Source organism: Mus caroli, chromosome 10, assembly GCF_900094665.2.
Source record: "Mus caroli chromosome 10, CAROLI_EIJ_v1.1, whole genome shotgun sequence".
Lineage (NCBI taxonomy): Eukaryota > Metazoa > Chordata > Mammalia > Rodentia > Muridae > Mus > Mus caroli.
The window spans coordinates 71,530,360-71,548,089 of NC_034579.1; the positions used below are offsets into that span (position 1 = coordinate 71,530,360).

The following is a 17,730-nucleotide window of genomic DNA, read 5'->3' on the forward strand; positions in this document are numbered from 1 at the left end:
AAGGGGACATCACACAGCTTTTCCTGGCCCTCTGACCATTTCCCCTCTGCACAGTTCATTCCTGCCTAGACTGTGTGCATATGAGAGTTGCGGCATTGGCAGATGCTCCAGTATGAGAAGAACAGGATAGGTATCCAGGCTGTGGGCAACAGTAGGCAACTCTCCAGATTTCTCATTGACAGACCACGTTGCATTTTGGGCACCAGATGTATGTGTGGTGCATAAGCAGCTTGTAGATGACCAATGGAATTGCTGGCTTCGTTGGAATTCCTGGGTGGACTGCATCTCATCATAGCCTGTTTGACATGGGAATACCATGGACCAGTGTCCTGTCCCTAGGAGGCAGAAGAGTACAGGACCCAGGCTCTGGTCAACCCTCCTGACTGGGGTCTCAAGTGCAGCTGCTCAGCCTCTGTATCTTACAGACTGCCCTGTGCTCTTTCTGCCCTTGGAGCTGGGCTTTGTTCACACCCAGAAAACCTGGGAAGAGCTGTCCATAGATGAAGCTGGGCAGATAGTGGAATGCTTTGGACAGAGTTAGAGGTGAGTCCTCAAGAGTAGAGCAGGCCCTGAGGACAGACAGAAGGACAGACAGAAAAGCTGGTGACTGAACTACAGGCCATGTGCAGAGACACTCTGAAGGGAAGATGGACTCTGCTCCTTCCCACAGGCCCAGCCTATGCCCACGTTCCTGAGAACACAGGGCAGAAGCTAAGATGGGGAACCAGGTGCTCAGAGAAATAGTGAGGACTCTCGGGGATGGGAGGGGCTCTGTTAGCCAGAAGGGCCACCCAGGAACCTGAGATTTCGTTCAACTTACCCTGCTATCACATAGCATGTAGCCACGCCATGGGGAAGGACAGGGCCCTTAAGGTCCTGGCATGCGACTCTTTCTAGCTGAGACTTGTGAAGTGAGGAAACCTGATTACTCAACCCAAGGCCTGGAGGCTGAGTACCTCTTCCAACAGTGAAGGGAGAGCATGGAGGGCCTGTGGGAGCCTAGGCATCAATTACTCATCCAGAACTCGGGTGCCGCAACTGGCGACAGGATCCGCACCACCGCCAGGCAATAGCCTGGCTACATACAGATTCAGAACAGAGAAGAGCAGAGGCCTGATGCACATTCCTCCATCACTGTCTTCAAAGAGGTGAACAACTAGAAAGCTCGTCTCCCACTAGACAAAGCCGCCAGGACTGCCTCAGACGCCGACACACACTTGCCTGTGTGTCCTGTTCATGCATGGTGCCTGTGCGTATCCTGTCTATGCAGTGAGCCTGCACGTGTGTACCTAGTGTGTGCGGCTGTGAATGCACCTGTGTGTGGAGCTTTCCAATCCCTGACCCTGCAGGAGGCTGAACTGAAGAGGACAGGTGACTCGGCTTGCCCCAGAGCCAGTGCTGCCCCAGTGACATCAAGAGCTCCTTGTGCATCTCACACACCTGAGAAAGGGACTGGAGAAAGGGCAGCAGCTGGCAGAGAGGAGGGGGCTCGGCACTCAGGCTGAGCGGATCAGGAGGGAGGCTCTCCCCACAGACCTGAGTTTCCCCCTGCTGTGGCCTTCTCTTCCAGATGGCATGGACTGACTACACAGACATGGAGGCCACTCATACTCCAGAGGAATGACAGACACTGCCTGGCCTCTGGGTCTGTGGGACCAGTTAAGAAACTCTAGAAGAGTATTCAGTGCTCTTGCCTGCTGAGCCATCTCTCCAGCCCCCTGTTGTGGCGTTCTTAATCTCGAGGCAGATTGAATCCACACCTCAATGATCCTGTAGCTACATTATCTTAACAGATCTGGAAGAAAAAACACATGAGCTGGGGCTCTATTTAAAATAAGGCAGGTGTTGGGGCTGGAGGGATGGCTCATTTGTGAAGTACACTGGCTGTTCTTGCAGAGGACCTGGGTTCAACTCCCAGCAACCACACGGTGGCTCACAACCATCAATAACCCTAGCTCCAGGGGATCTGTCACATTCTTCTGAACTCCACAGGCACCAAGCATCCACCTGATGCACAGATGTGCATGCATGCAAGCAAAACACCCATCCACATAAAATAAAAATGTTTTTTAAATAAATAAAGTAGGTGGTCTCAAGGCCAGGCTCAGCCCAGGCACCCAAGAGTGACTTCAAAGAGAATTCGGAGGCCTGCCTGCTATCACCAGAGCCAGCCGGCTGCATAACATCCTGGAAGCACACGCTGATAGTGCTCTCTGGAAACGGGCCACGGGGGTGGCTGAGAACCAGAGGCTGGGGCCCCTCCCTGCCCATAGCTGCCAGGCCATGTTCGGGAGACACATATGGACCAGGCCTGGGCACCAGCCAGCACCTCCCAGAGTCTCATGGAGATGTTATCAATGTTCGAGGAACATTCCAGAAGAAACGCGCCTGGTGTTTATTTAACACTTGGCTTCTAAGCAGCACAGAAGCCTATGAGATGTCAGTCTGGGCTGCAGCACAGCCTGGGAGCCGTGCACATGCCTGTGTCTCACACACCCCAGCACCCGCCATCCAGGTCAAGCCTCCGGGAAACTCGTTTTTCGCTTAGCCTGAATAAATGTCTCGGGCTGTAGTGCTTGGCCTGATGGCCCTTTTGGGTACAGTTGTCTGCTGAGGGCAGCCAGTAGTTTATGATTCCAGCCTGCGGTGGGTGGGGTGGCTACTCTACAGTTTACCACAGTCAGCAACCCGAGGAATGTCAGCTGCAGCACGCGCCCACAGTCTGCTCCTCTCCTTCCCAGCGTATGTGCAGCCCCTCTTGCTGGAAAACCCCCAGTCCTCTCCAAAGGTAGGGTGTCCATGGCCCAGGCAACAAGGAAAGGGAAATCCCTGAGCAGAGGGGGGCTATGAGCCGTCTGAAAGGTGAAGCGCCCTCTATCCATTTGTTCCATCATTCATTCATTTATTCCATCATTCATTCATCCGATGACAGGGCACTGTCCATGGATATACAGACTGTGGGAAAATGAACAGCTACTATAGAACAAAGGGCAACTGCACAGATGTGTGTGCGACACACAGATGTACCCTCCAACTGCTGTGTCCTTCCCCCAGGCCCCTGGATCTCCAGCATCACTGTCATTCACCCAAGACCTCTCCTCTCAACCCAGTATGGTTCTACGGACTGCCCACCTCAGAGAGAGAACTGCTAAAAACCCAGGTGCCGAGATGCTAAGACCAATTTCCCATTCTGAGAGACTTCATACTCTCAGAAGGGTCAAGAGTTTGGACAAACTTGGAAATGGAGTCTTTGCAGATATAGTTGAGAATACAGTGTCAGGCGGGACACCCATGCCAGCTGAGGCAGGTGGTTTGCCACAAGTTTGAGGCCAACCTGGGCTACATAGTAAGACCCTGTCTCAACAACAAGAAATATGTTCAGGTCAGAGGGCCCTAAGTCTAGAGTGACTGTTCTGAGTGCATGCACGCAAGCAAACACATTTTCCTCTCCCCTCCACACCTCCAAATCCTGGGATCAGAGCAGAGAGGAGCAGTGTGGGGCAGGGCTGTGAGCATCCAGTCTCCAGACCGTTTCATTATGCCACCTGGTTGGAAAGAGGCTCCCACCACCCCGCTGTTGGGTCACTCCAATGTGGTTCTTAACTCTCAAGAGCAGTACCAAACCCTGGGAGACTCCTATTCCTCCAAGTGTCTAAGCTTGCTAGAGCAGAGGAAACTTGGGTGGGGTGCTCCATGCATTGATTTATGGTATTTTCATCTGAGTCAAAGGCCAGCTTTAATTTATCCCAATGAACAAGGGTAAGCTGTGTAGTCTGCGCAGGCTCAGGGGGTTGTGTTTTAGCAGGCTGGCAGCTAGGAACACCACAGTGGAGATGTAAGGGGAAGGGGGGACTGAGGTCATGTGACTGGCAGCTGAGAGGTCCCTCAAGAGCCCCAACCCCCAGGACTCAGGATGACCTCCCTTCCAACTACCACACACCCCAGTAAGAATGGGGCTGACAGGCCCAGTTTTGCTTAGGACAGAAGAAACTCCATGCTCAGGTCTGGGCTCAATGGGGGAGTCCCATGCTCTGGGGCCACTGACTGTTCTTCCTTTCCTGAGCATACTTTGTTGAAATACCTGGGGAAAGATCTGTCCCTGCTGGTGTGGCCCCATGGTGATGACATCATACCACAGAGCAATACTCAGTTCATGTGACTGAAAATCAGGACTCCAATGTCCCATATAAGGACAGGCTCCCAAAGACATAACCTCACTGGTCCCTTCCTCTCGACAGAGCCGTTGTCTCCTGGGACAGGCAAGCTCCAGCGGGGTCCCCACAGCTGCCCTTCCCCCCAGCTCAGCAAACAGCCTCAGGGAAATGACAGGGCTGCCTCCTACTGTCTCCTGTCCCTACTGTCTGCCTACCTTCATGCTTCCTTGGTGGCAGTCCAGTGCAGAGTGGGATGTGTCCTGAGAGGGTGTGTTCAGAGAAGCCAGGATCCACCTCGTGAGGGAGGAACCAGGTACTGCTGTTCCCCATGGTCATTTCATTTATTATCTAACCTTCAAGTCAGGAAAGCCAGGGAACTGTATGCTTTCACAGAAACCATGTTACCATGTGACTCATGTTTATTCTATAAAGATCAGGAAATACACAAATCCAGCAAACTCCCACCATCCACGCAGAGGACCGCTTTCTTGGAATCTGCCTCCTGTGTCAGTCCACATGAGAACACACGCTTTGTCTCAGGTGAGAAGGGGCGAGCCCTGCCTGCCCAGTGTCTAGCCTCTGGCCAGCTGTGCGGCTCTGCCAAGCCTTAGACACATAACTCATGTCATACCACGTTTTGCAGATTCTGAGGTAGTCCCAGTGATGTCCGCTTGTCTCCTCTCCTGCTCACTGCACGTTAGTGTCCATGGTTGGGTGTGACCCCCTGACCTGCTGTAACTGACCTGTAAATGAAGCTGGCCAGTGGAATGCTCTTCCAAGAAGGACCCTGAAGGGTGGGCCTATGTTCCCCAGCAGGGGCATACTGGAAAGGTGCTCGCCATGGCCAGACCAGAGCTGCTTGAAGCCACATCAAAGAAATCTTAATATACATAACTCAAGGAAGGTGGAAACTTCCTAAGCGGTGTCAGGCACACTGGCCAGTGCTTGCACCACAGGTGGGTTTAGGCACACATGGCTTCTCTTAATGAGAGCCTATTCCCTCCTAAGCAAGGTAGCTGCAGTGTCTCAGCAGACTGCTGGAATGGCCCCTGACGAACGGATCTTGAGTCTGTGTCCAGGACGGTTCACTTTTTAATTAATTAATTAATTAATTAATTAATTATAGACAAGGTAGCTCTGGCTGTCCTAGAACTCCATCTGTAGACCAGGCTGACCTTGAACTTGGAGATCTGCCTGCCTCTATCTCACCCAGTTTAGGCCTATTCAGTCTTACCCACTTCCATTCACCAAGTGCCCTAGGTGTCCATACCATGCCTAGGGGGCTCACCTGTTCTGCCTGCTCCCCACTCACAGGGCCAAGGAGCCATGAGCACGTGGGCCACCCTTGTAAAAGGCTTGGGAACACCGTCGGATGAGTAGTGCCACAGACACGCCCAGGTGAAGCATGGGTCCATATGAGCTGTGGGGCCTGTGGATGCTGCCCTGAGAACTCACACAGGTCTAACACAGGTCTATCTTGCCACCCAGCCAAGTGGCTCCTGGGCCGGGCTGTTCTGCCTCCAGGCAGGACCATCTGCTTCTCTAGTCACAGCAGGGCAAGGAAAGGCAGTGAGTAACCTGGGCTGAGAGAGGTCAGAGCCACAAGAAGCTATGGCTTGGCTGAAGGCAAACAGTGTGAGAAACAAGGTGGCTGGCGGAGGGCCCTGCTGGGACCAGGATCCCAAACAGCTGGGAAGGAGTGCTGAGGCCTTAGGGACCGAGCGACTTGACAGGCCTCTAGTTTCACACTGGCGTAGCCCTTGCAGATCCCCACAAGAGCAACCACTCCAACTCTGGCCCCTAGCTGGGGACCCTGGGCTTGTTCCAGGGTCAGCAGGAGTGGCTGTCTCGAAGAGGGAAGTAAAGCCACAGATGGGCCTCAGGCCATGGAAGCCACAGTCCCTAAAGTCATTTTATTTGTCCTCACTGGCAGCTCTAGCTCGCCTTCCCTAGGTCTCAAGGCTGGCTAGTTGGCCATGCAGATACAGGATGGGATTCAAGAGCTGCCAGCACCTCTGGCCACATGTGAGTCCTCTGGATCTCATGGCACACGCTGTCCTTGGTCAGAGCTGTTCGCCACCTTCCAGCTGCATCTGGTGTGCCAGCTGCTGCCCGATGGCCAGCAGGGGACTTGCTCTGTAGGCTGGGCTGGCCAGCAGCTTCTGAAACCGGGTCCTTTCTTCCTCACTGAAAGTGAGGAAAGCAGAGGTCAGCATGGGGAGAACAGGGACCCCAGGTTCCATCCACACGACAGCCCAGACACCTAACACTGGAGCAGACAGCATCGGCCCAGAGCACCCACGAGTGCAGTACCAGGGCACACAGGCTGCTGAGCACATACCAACCACCCGTGGGGTCGCCCTACCAGTAGGTCTCAGAGGGATTTGCTAGGGGCTGCTGCCAAGGCACAAGCTGATGATCAGGGAGCAGTGGCAGTTGCTTTATGTAAGAGGTGCCTTCCTCCCAAATGAGCCCAAAATATATGTGCACTGGATTGCTGTGAGCAATGGGGCAGCTACGGACACAGGCAGCTTGGGGGCCTCTCAGATACGCAAGAGCCTAGGCTGTCAGGTCCTCTTACCCTTTCTCTAACTCAGCATGGCTACTTCAGTAGAGCCTGAAGACACAATGAGAGTCAGCAGAGAAGGCAATGTCTCACAGGCTCCTATATTTGAATTTTTGGTCCTCAGTTAGTAGAACTATTTGGGAAGGATTAGGAGGTGTGACCTTGTTGAATTAGGTATGTCACTGGGGGTAGGTTTGAGGTTTCAAAACCCCACACCCGGCTCATTCTCTCTTTTTCTCTACCTGCTGCCTGACTCAGTCAGAGAGAGTTCAAGACTAAACCTAGTAAGAACTACAAGACTAGATTTAGTAAGAACCTATCTCAAAAAAGCAAAAACAAGAGCCAGGTGGTAATGCACACCTTTAATCCCAACACTTGTGAGATAGAGGCAGCTGGATCTCTTTGAGTTTGAGGCCAGCCTGGTCTACAGAGCAAGTTCTAGGACAGTCATGGCTACACAAAGAAACCCTGTCTCAAAAAACAAAAACCTAAAACCAAACAAACACAGGACAGGCTATATCTCAGCAGTAGAACCCAGAATGTGTGGGGGTCTGGGTACAATTCCCAGTACTGGGAAGACAGTTTAGACTGTAAAATTCTATACTGATTTCCAAAATCAAACATAATCATTCAAAAGGCCTTACTCAATCTATACATTATTGACACAGAACACTCAACACTAAAAACTAACAGAGGTTGTATACAAACAAAATAACTACCCTGCGTGAGTGAGATCCAGGCTGCCTCAGGCTCCCCCAAGACAGCACAGCACTGGAGCTAAGTTGACAGAGACTTAAGAGCAGAGGCAAGAATCTCATGCCCAGGCTCACATCTGAGAAGAGAGTCAGGCAGCCAACAGGGCAACACCGCTGATGGACGAGGGGCAGAACTCCCAGCCACCTCCCTGGAGACTGGGGAAAGGAAGTTCTCACACCAGATAGCATCACCTCTCCATGGAGGAACTCCAAGGCCTAACTACAGGACAGCAAAGCTTTTGGTTCCCAAAAAAATGTCTCCCACCTGTAGTCAGAAGTCAAGCTAGGAGAGAGAGGAGGGTGGGAGGTAGAAGTGGGAGGGGGCTGGAAGTCGGGGTGGGAGTGCAGATCAGGATATCAGGAAGAAGGCCCTGTGGGGCAGGGCTATACTCACAGAAGCTGCTGCCTCTGTGCTGTGCTCATTCGGCTGAGCTCCACTGGCCGGGGCTTGCTGGTCACCCTGCTGTGGATACAGAGTCCAAGTGAGTCTGATACATTTCATCAGAGAATTTATTCTGTAGCTCCTAGTGTCTACAGCATCAGGAGTTCAAGAGTCCACACTGTACATTGGCTCTGGAGACTGAATCTAGATGAGCGGTGTCACCTGGCTACCAGATCTAGAGTTAATAACCACAGTATCCAGGATCTTGTCTCACTCCCTAAGGTTCCTGTGTGATATAGAAAGGTCTATCACCTCAGGGAAACACATCACTTTCGTACCCCGAATCTGCCACCTGACCAACCTGAGTGCTGAGTGGAGAACAAGTCCTCTAGGCGGCAGCCTGCCCTAGACCCTCGACTCCACTGCCAGGGCAGAACCTATTTCTAAAACCAGATGGCACTTCCTGGCATCTGTCCTCTCACTTTACTAGCGGTATGTGGTACCTGCCATTCCAGTGCAACCCTAGGAGCCAGGTACCAACCCATGCTGCCTCCAGATGCCAACGTGCACCGAGGGACATTCTAGGGCAAGAGTGTGGTGCCCGCTGACCACCAGAGGGGAGTGTCATGACAGATTCTCAGGCCTTCCAAGCCACTACACTAGGTATGACTGGGTGTGTGTGTGTGTGTGTGTGTGTGTGTGTGTGTAAGGTGGGGGGTGGGGGGGTAGGTCTGAGGGCCTGGGGCTCAGGACCTGGCAGCATCTCCTAAGGTCAATTCTGATGGCTGCAGGTCATGCCAAGAACATTCCTATAACATCCTGGGGAGCCTGGACCAATATCTGAAAGGGAGAGGCAGCCCCAGTCAGCAGCACAGAACCTGGGCAGAGAGGAAGAACCCAGAGCCCACCACCTGACAAGATGATTTCAGAGATGTCATGCTCAAAGAGAGGCCCAGAACGGGAGGCAGCCAGAGGAAGGGCCAAAAGCCCCGCTGTGTCCTGGGCCAACACCTAATTTAGGTTCCAGATCTATTCATGTTCCTTTTCAAATATGAATGAGCCGTGCTTTTGTGTCTTCTCAGTGACTTCTCACACCCTGGCCTCAGGTCCCTGCCTGGAGAAGGACTGCCAGGCTGCATGCAACCCTTTCCTGCCCCCGGGCTGTTAGGATGGTAACCTCAGGCCTGTTTGCTCGGCTCTTCCAGGGTCCCAGAATCCGCCATGGTACAAGAAGCAGCACCTCTGTTCCTCCTGCAGAGGCCCACTGCCTCCCTCAGGTGACCTAGCTAGTGAGCAAGCGCTCTCAGGCCCACTGGCTATACCATGGGGAAAGTCTCCCTAAATGCAGGTCAGGGCTGCTGAGTATGGTGGCAGTAGCCCAGGTCTTATAGGACTCTATGCATGGACACAGAGAGATCCTAACCTCAAAACACTGGAAGCAAGAACACAGCCTGACTCTGTAAAGTTCTTCCACAAGCAGACGGTGGGACTTCCTAGAGCACAGCCCCATGTGGTGTTTCATAACTGAAAAATTTAAAAACGGTAGATTTCCAAACATACAACAGCCAAAAATAAATCCAGAACCGAACGCAAAACCATTTAGGATGTCTTCAGAGCTCGTCTGAGCTGCATCATGTACTTTTACTGAAGTCTTGGTCCTGATTTTGCACAGCATGCCTGACACCTCAGCTCAGAGGTGAGACAGTTACATGGAGGAATGGCAGCGTTCTCCCTGCACAAAGCTTCTGGCTCCCAGAGAAGCACAATGGTGTCACTGTGGAGACAAATGCTTGTGATGTGTTCTTATCATCCTTCATGCCAGGATCAAGGTGTCTTTGCACTGTGGGTTTTAGAATCCTTGATTTAAAAATTGCTGTTTGAGGGGCTGGAGAGATGGCTCAATGGTTAAGAGCACTGACTGCTCTTCCGAAGGTCCTGAGTTCAAATCCCAACAACCACATGGTAGCTCACAACCATCCATAATGAAATCCGATGCCGTCTTCTGGAGGGGGGTGGGGTGTCTGAAGACAGCTGCAGTGAGTGGGGCCAGAGTGAGAGCTGGAGAGTTGGCTCAAAGGTTAAGAGCACTGACTATTCTTCTGAAGGTTCTGAGTTCAAATCCCAGCAACCACATGATGGCTCACAACCATTTGTAATGAGATCGGATGCCCTGTCTGAAAACAGCTACAGTATACTTACATATAAATAAACCTTCTTTTAAAAAAAAAAATTGCTGTTTAAGTTGCTGGCTTCAGTTTGTAAAAATGAATGAATGAATAAAAGAAACTGTGTTTGGAATCAGAAATTAGTTTACAGCAGTTTCTGAAACAGCCCTACCCACACATTTTGCCCTCTATACTGTTTACCATGTGACCCGCCATTCTCAGCACTTACTACTGTAATATAAAAATGAAGATTAACTGAAAAATACTAAAGAAGCTCTACAGCCTTATTAACACAGCCAGGATTTACAATTTTCTTAAGACTTGTTTTTTATTTTCACTTATGTGTACATTTGTGTCTGTGACTGAATGCCATGGGTGCAGGTGCCCATACAGGCCAGAAGAGGGCATCCGATCCCTGGAGCTGGAGTTACAGGTGGTTGTGAGCCACTCGGCTGGAAACTGAACCACAGACCTCTGCAAAAGCAGCAAGCGCTCTTCATCACTGATCCATCTCTTCAGCTCAAGACTTGATTCTTTTATGTTAAACAAGCATGCTCATTTCATCAGTATGCAAATATGCTTTAATCTTTGATGAGGATAAAATTATCCCACAGGATTTTTAAAGTAAATGTATTTATGATTTATTCTGTCAGTGTTTGATTTGCTCAGCTACCTTGTAAACCTCTGTACTTGGGGCCACATAAAACCCCCTCAACAGCCAGGCACAACGCACGCCTTTAATCCCAGCACTTGGGAACAGAGGCAGACCAGTCTGGTCTACATAGTGAGTTCCAGGCTAAACAGGGCCAGTGAGACCCTGTCTTGAAAAAAACAAAACCAAGAACAAACGAACAAAACAAACAAAAAAACAAAAACCCCCTTCTCAGGTGCAAAGGGGCCATGAGTGGAAAGCACAAGCCCTGTCCTAGAGAATTTCTTTTTGGTTTTGTTTTTTGGTTTTTTAAAAAAGATTTATTTATTATTATACATAAGTGCTCTTCAGATGCTCCAGAAGAAGGTATCAGATCTCATTACGGATGGATGGTTGTGAGCCACCATGTGGTTGCTGGGATTTGAACTCAGGACCTTCGGAAGAGCAGGCGGTGCTCTTAACCAATGAGCCATCTCTCCAGCCCTTGGTTTTGGTTTTGAAGACAGGGGATCTGCGTAGCCCTGGATGTCCTAAAACTTGCTCTGTATACCAAGTTGGCTTCGAACTCATAGTTCTGCCTGTCTCTGCCTCTGAGTGCTGGAATCAAAGGCGTGTGTCACCACACCTGGTTTGTTGTAGAGAATTTTCTCTCTCATAAGTAAGTTAGATGGAGACAGACAAGATGGTCTACCTCAGTCTATGTCAGGAATTCTGTAGAGCACGCCCTAGCCTAGCTCCAGTGAGTACCTGGAAGATACTGTGAATGCCCTCGGGCTATGCTGTCATTCAGCAATGTTAGGCCACACCATGGACTTACAGCGGACCAGGTAATGAGAAAGGGTCACAGGACTGTCTCATATCATGTCCCTCTAAACTTAGGACATGGAACAGGGATGGGCAAAAACTAGCTGAACCCTGTGCAGCCATCTGGATATAGCACCTTCCTTCCCACTTTGAAAAGCAGTACCCAGGACAAGGCCAGTTTAAAACAGTAAAGAGATACCTGGGGCCTGAACCCCAAGGGCCAGAACAGCACTAGGTGGCCCAGAGGGTGGTAAAGTGAAGGTATGGAGAGACATCTAAAGGCAGTCCCTGGCATGGGGAACATCCCTACTGCAGCCCTCAGTTCTGGGTGAGCCTCCCATCCTGTCTCCAGCCTCTGAGACTCCCCATGCTCTGCTGTGGGTTTCCTTTCCTTTCCCATATAAACCATGACCGTGATGTAACAGCTGTCTCTGAGACCACCGGATCCTAGGATCACCAGAGTGGAGTGAGCTGTCTCTGGTGCATGCACACAGGTGGCAGAGTGTCTTCTAACTCCCAGTACGCAGGCATGGGTCGGCTCTATTAGAAGTAAGACTCTGGAGTGCCCAACACTCCAGTCTCAGATCCTGCTGCCTGGTGTCATTCTCCAAGGCAAGGAGCCAGGTTCCTCGGAGAAACACCCGGTACCAGGACCAGGCAGAAGATGCCCAAGGTGAGCTTTCAGCATCTGCTGACATCAGAAAGTGAGGAAGTGCTGACACACCCACTCCACAGATGGGCAGATCAGAGCCATTTGAAAGCTGCTAAAAGAAATGACAGTGGCCACTGCTGGAACAATTTCAGCAATAAATAAAGTATCACTGGATGAGAGCCCACTGCATAAAGTAGATGCTCAAGGGAACCTAGTCCAAGGATGGTTTGTCACTGGACCACCTGGCAGAGGTGTTTCCCAGGATTCTCACTGTGAAAGGCTTCGTCCCCTTCCACTCTGTGCCTCTGGGAAGGAAGTGGTCACTCTGCGCCCAGGGTGAGGAGCTCTGCTCCCTCTCCTCAGAGGCAGGGTCTGCAGTGTCTGGGGGTTCTGCTGAACAGGAGTTTTGACTCTTCCCCAGTTATTGACCTAGCCTATCTCAAACAAGACAAAAACAAAACAAAACAAAAGACCCCCACCCCACTCACCCCCAAAAATGCTTGACTCAGTCTGAAAAGCTCACAGCCAGAAGGAACCTGAGTAAACAGGAGAACCACACTTTAAATTTCTTCCTGCTAACTATTTCATTTTATGATGTGTTTATACAGATATGTTCATATATGATTATATATATAATCAATCAATCTGTGTGTGCACGCACACAAGTGTATATGAAGGCCAGAGGTCAACCTCAAGTGTCTCCCTCAACCCATCTACCTTATTTTACTTGGAGCTCATCAATTTGGCTAGGCTGGCCGGCCAATGAGCACCAGGAATGTTGCTGCCTCCACCCACAAGGCACTTGGGTTACAGATACCACACCCAGCTTTTTACATGGGTGCTGAAGATCCAAACTCGGGTGAGGTGACACGCACAGAGGGAACTTCACAGCCTGAGATGTCTCCTCAGTTCTCTGGCCACTGCTTTAGATTTGAGACTACACACAGCTCGATCCTGGCTCATTGCCAGGATCAAATGACAAACCACGATGCTAATTTAGATGTTAACCGTCTTTGCTACTCTTGTGCAAATCTAAACTGCTATTGGTATTGCTTCTTATTCTGAGTCAGGGTCTCGTGCTGTCGTGCAGGCTAACCTCACGTCTGTAGCAATTTTCCTGCCCCAATTACTCAAGGGCTGAGATTCCAGGCACAGGCCACCAAAGCACCCGGTCCATGTGAGGAAGCAGCCAAAGCTGGGGCAGGATGGGAGCTTTCTCCCTTCACAGCCGAAGCAATCCTGGGAGGCTCACGGCCCCAGCACACCTCTCTCTGGGCTGGTAGAGCAGGCTGCTTGCGTGGCTCTCCCGGGTCTGGGAGCCCCAAGCACATGTCTCCGAAGAGAAGCTGTAGGAGGAAGGGCTCCTTGGGATCCTTGACCAGGGTCACATTTTTTGCTTAAGAACAGGAATGGACTCTGCATCGCTGGCTCTGCTCAGCTGCTGAGTCTTGACTCTGTGTTGGGGCCCTGTCTGGCCTGAGCAGAATGGGTATCCCATCTTGGGAACTCAGCCCTTGGCCCTCTGGTTCTATAGCCAGGCACCCACTTACCCCATGACAAGGGCCAGGGCTCACAGACAAGTGCACGGAACCTTTGCTTTATCCTCAGATAAAAATTCACTGGGAGAAAGATTTTTTTTTTAAAAGGCAAAATAAGAAGTAATAAGCCTTGGGTGGTTGAGGCAGGAGGACTGTTTTAAGTTCAAGGTTAGTCTGAAGCACACAATTAATTACACGCCAGTGTGGATAGTGAGACTTTGTCAACCCTCACCACCACCACCCTCCAAAACCCAAACCCAAACCAAAACTCCAGAAAACAGAAATGACAAAGCCGAGAGTTTTGAGAGCAGAGTCCTGAAGCCCCTCCCTCCAGCTGCCCCACCCCCACCCCCAGGGCAGCTCTGCACTGCTGAGCCCCGGGGCCTGCACCCATGCCTTATCCTTTCACTGAACAAGGACAGGTGCATTTAGGGCTATGTGGGCTCCAGCCCTCTCCCTGAGGTCTCCATGCAGTGTGCCCACATACAGAGGCTCACCATCAGTGGGATCAGGGGAGGGAGGAACCCAGGCAGATGTCAGTGAAGTTCCCTGAGAAAGGGATGTCAGAGCTGTCTGCAAGAGGATCAGGAAGGTCAGGTGGATTCACAGCAAAGGCCACGAGGCCTCATGCTGACCCTGTGCATAGTATGGAAACAGGCCAGCCAGAGGGAGGAAGGCATGAGGGAGCACACACTGGTGGGCTAGGCAGGCTTCCACCAGTGGTAGGCCTGGGGCTGCTTCCACAACACTTCATTTAAGGGCTCAGGGCAAGGGAGAGGCTCTCTGAGCCATGTGTGGCTTGAGCATCAACTCCCTCACCTTTTGGGGATTGAAGACTTCAGAGACCACTATCAACCCTTCTCCCCAACTCTGAATCCAGGGCTATGGCGATCCAGGCCAGCTCTGTAAGAGACATCCGGTGCCTGACACTCACCGTCTGGCTTGCTGCCGCTGGCGGCCGGCCTCCAGTTCCTGCAGCTCAGGTAGGGCATCCCTCAGGGGGTGCAGGTCGCCTACCACCACCATGGCCTTGCGCTTTCGTTCCTCCCTGAGCTTCTGCTCTGCCAGCTTTATGGCTTCAATTTCTGAGGGGAGAGACGGGAGTATATGGCAATTCAACCCCATTCCCTGGCCCCCTCAGGGGCCACCAATGCCAAGGCACCCACTAAGCTGTGTGTACCCTGAGGCCTGCTCGCTCCCACAGAGCACAAGTGTTCTTTGTTACACTGCTGTCACCTGCTTTGTGCCCCTAAAGAGTTGGGGGGCGGGCCAGCTCTGAGTTATTTTTTTCTCCTTAATCACAGAGGCACACTTTAATTACAGGGCTGACTATGAGCTTGGAGCTGCAGAACAGAGGCCTGACTCCTCTATAAGGGGTGCAGTGCAGGGCCTGGAAACACAGACACATAGGGACAGTGGGTAGATGCAGGCCCTGGGCTTCACTGGTAACTTACTGAGAAGCCACGGTGTCCTTTATCCTGGGCAAAATAGAACCGTGCAGCACCTCCCTGAGACATGAAGAGGGGGAGAGTGGTCCCATAGGGTAGAACTGTCAGCCATTGGGGACAGCAGGGAGCAGGGTGGGTGGCCAGGTCGCATGCACAGCATGAATGTAAGAGAAAGTTCACTGTGGGGCACAGTCTTGGAATTTAATGTTCTTCAAAAGGTGGATTCAATTCCAAATTGCTAATGTAACAAGTACTTAACCTTGCTGTCTGCCTGAATGTGGCTGTGGGGTGTATGCAGTTCTGGGAGAACACCCCACTCTCTCTGGGTACACAGCCACAGAAGGACCTTTATTCAGATACTTCAAACATGGTAGCAGAGGGGGTGAGGCAACCAGCAGCTTCCCCCTCAGCAAGACACAGCTAACTCTGCCACCCTCTACATCAGGGAAGATGCCTCACAGGACAGGTCAGAGAGGCCACCCTGACCACCCCAGGCAGGCCCAATACGTCAGGGTTCATCACTTCACACTGAGGCAAAGTCAGCCCTCCAAGGCCTCTGCCCAGTGCAGCCTAGCAGTCTGTGATTTATAAGGTGACAATTTGGTGGGGGTTTCGGTCTAGATGAAACAGAGCAAACAATTCACTTAGCGCCTCATCAAGACCAGCAGCAGAGCGGAGAGGGGCGAACTTCCCTGGCAGAAAGAAGGGCTGAGGGACCACTCCCTCACACATACATGCTGACAGACCCAGAGAAAGGACATCGAGGCTGAGGGAGACATGCAGCCCAAACTCACACAAGCAAATTCAGATCATAGATGCCCAAACAGGGTGATCCAGGGCGTGCAAGGATAGTTTGGGATCTGGAAGCTGTTGTAACCCACCATGACTGGGGGCAGCACTGGCTAAAAGGGGAAAAACTTGGTCACTAGATGTGCCAGAAGAGATGTGGTAAAACTCACTATCTACCCACGATAGAGTTACAGGGAAACTATAAACAGATCCAAGATAATAAATAGCTCATTTCTACTGAGTTCAACAAGATAGCACTGACCGCATCCTGGCACTCCGGTCTGGCAGCTCACTGCTACCAGGGAGGCAAAGACAGCAAGCAGAAGCCAGCAGGGGAGTGGACAGGGTCAAGAGATGTGCCCAGCCCCAATCCCTAACCCACAATGCAACACAACTTTTAACCAAGCTGAGAAATCTAAATCCTTTCTTAAGCAAACAAACCAGACAAAAACAAAAACCCTCAAATATTACAGACAGGAGGATGGCAATTCAAGGTCATCCAGACAGTCCAGGATCCTGAAGACCCTGCCTCAAAACCATAAAGATCTCAATGTGAACAAAACATTATTTCAACAGAATGAGCAAGAGAGCAAGTCTACTAATACTCAAACAACAAAGGGAGCCTGGGGCAGAGCACCAGACAGAGACGAGAGGTGGCCGCACTTGTGGCTGCCCCTCGCTCCCTGCACTGGAAGATGAACTACTTGAGTTAGACACTCTAAATAAGTAGAGAACCACAAAAAGTCAAAACAGTAAAGCCACACGACACCACTGGAATCCAGGAAAAGAAAACCGCAGCCGTGAAATGCAACTTCTGAGTTGCCTCCATCCGTCGGGTACATCAAGCGTCAGAAAGCACTTTACGGGGGCTGAGCTATAGGTGCTGTAGAGCGAAGTCCTGGAGGACACCTGGTCCACGCAAACTCTCAAGGGCCTTCATGCTCAGAACACCATGCTCCAGGGACGGGGAGCACTTCGCTCCAGGGACGGGGAGCACTTTCCGAGGAATCTGATACTGGGGAGGCAAAGTGGAGCAAGATGGAGAGGGGTCAGGGAAAGGTATAGCTTGGGACAGTTCCTCACAGTGACAGCAGGGAGAGTGTGGCAAACGATCAACAGCCACAGAAGAGACACACTGCTGATGGTACTAGAGAATCCAGTATGGCTACCAGACTTGAGACATATCCTGGGCCAGATCACAAGACATAGGCTGTTACTAAAAAAATAAGAAAATGACAATTACTGGTACTTTTTAAAACTTTTAGAAGCAATTTGTCCAAAACACAAAATACCAACACACACACACACACAGAGAGAGAGAGAGAGAGAGACAGAGAGGGAGAGGGAGGGAGGGAGAGAGAGAGAGAGAGAGAAATTAAGATAACAGTAATTTTAAAAACCTGACCAATGATGAGAGGCCCTTGACTTGATTGGGTGTCAGCAGCCCACTCTCCTGAAGCTGGGCTACAGACTCGGTGTGGCCACAATCATAACCCCTCTCACCCTCTCAGCTTCTGTTGTCGTCTTTAAGGAGAACGACATCAGTGAAATCGGATGAAGTGCTGAGAACCAAGAATGCCCAGAGCGAGCTAGGATGAAGGAGCAGAGGAGGCCTTCTGTGCCTGTCCCTTGCTGATACCAGAGTCATGGACCACAGCACAGGCATGGATGGAGGGAAGCCATGTGACTTTCAAAAGGACACTCCAAAGAGGAAAACTATCTGCACCAGACTGTGGCAGGACCACCTCCTAACTCACAGCAGCTCAGGATGGACCACAGCCTGTGGCAGGACCACCTCCTAACTCAGCAGCTCAGGATGGACCAC

At 51.2% G+C, this 17,730-nt stretch overlaps 1 protein-coding gene across 2 annotated transcripts in view; it reads right to left on the reverse strand.

Annotated features, from left to right (window-relative positions):
* Positions 1 to 4,555: 4,555 nt before the first annotated feature.
* Fam207a (family with sequence similarity 207 member A) overlaps positions 4,556 to 17,730 on the reverse strand; it is a 31,846-nt gene continuing 18,671 nt past the window's right edge. The window contains exons 4-6 of one of the 2 annotated variants that reach the window (XM_029482815.1): positions 14,603 to 14,753; positions 7,870 to 7,935; positions 4,556 to 6,341 (exon numbers count right to left, since the gene is read on the reverse strand). In XM_029482815.1, the coding sequence (XP_029338675.1) occupies positions 6,218 to 6,341; positions 7,870 to 7,935; positions 14,603 to 14,753 (341 nt within the window). In that variant the 3' untranslated portion in view covers positions 4,556 to 6,217. Of the gene's footprint in view, positions 6,342 to 7,869; positions 7,939 to 14,602; positions 14,754 to 17,730 lie in introns of both variants that reach the window. The other variant, XM_021174343.2, reaches the window with a different exon arrangement.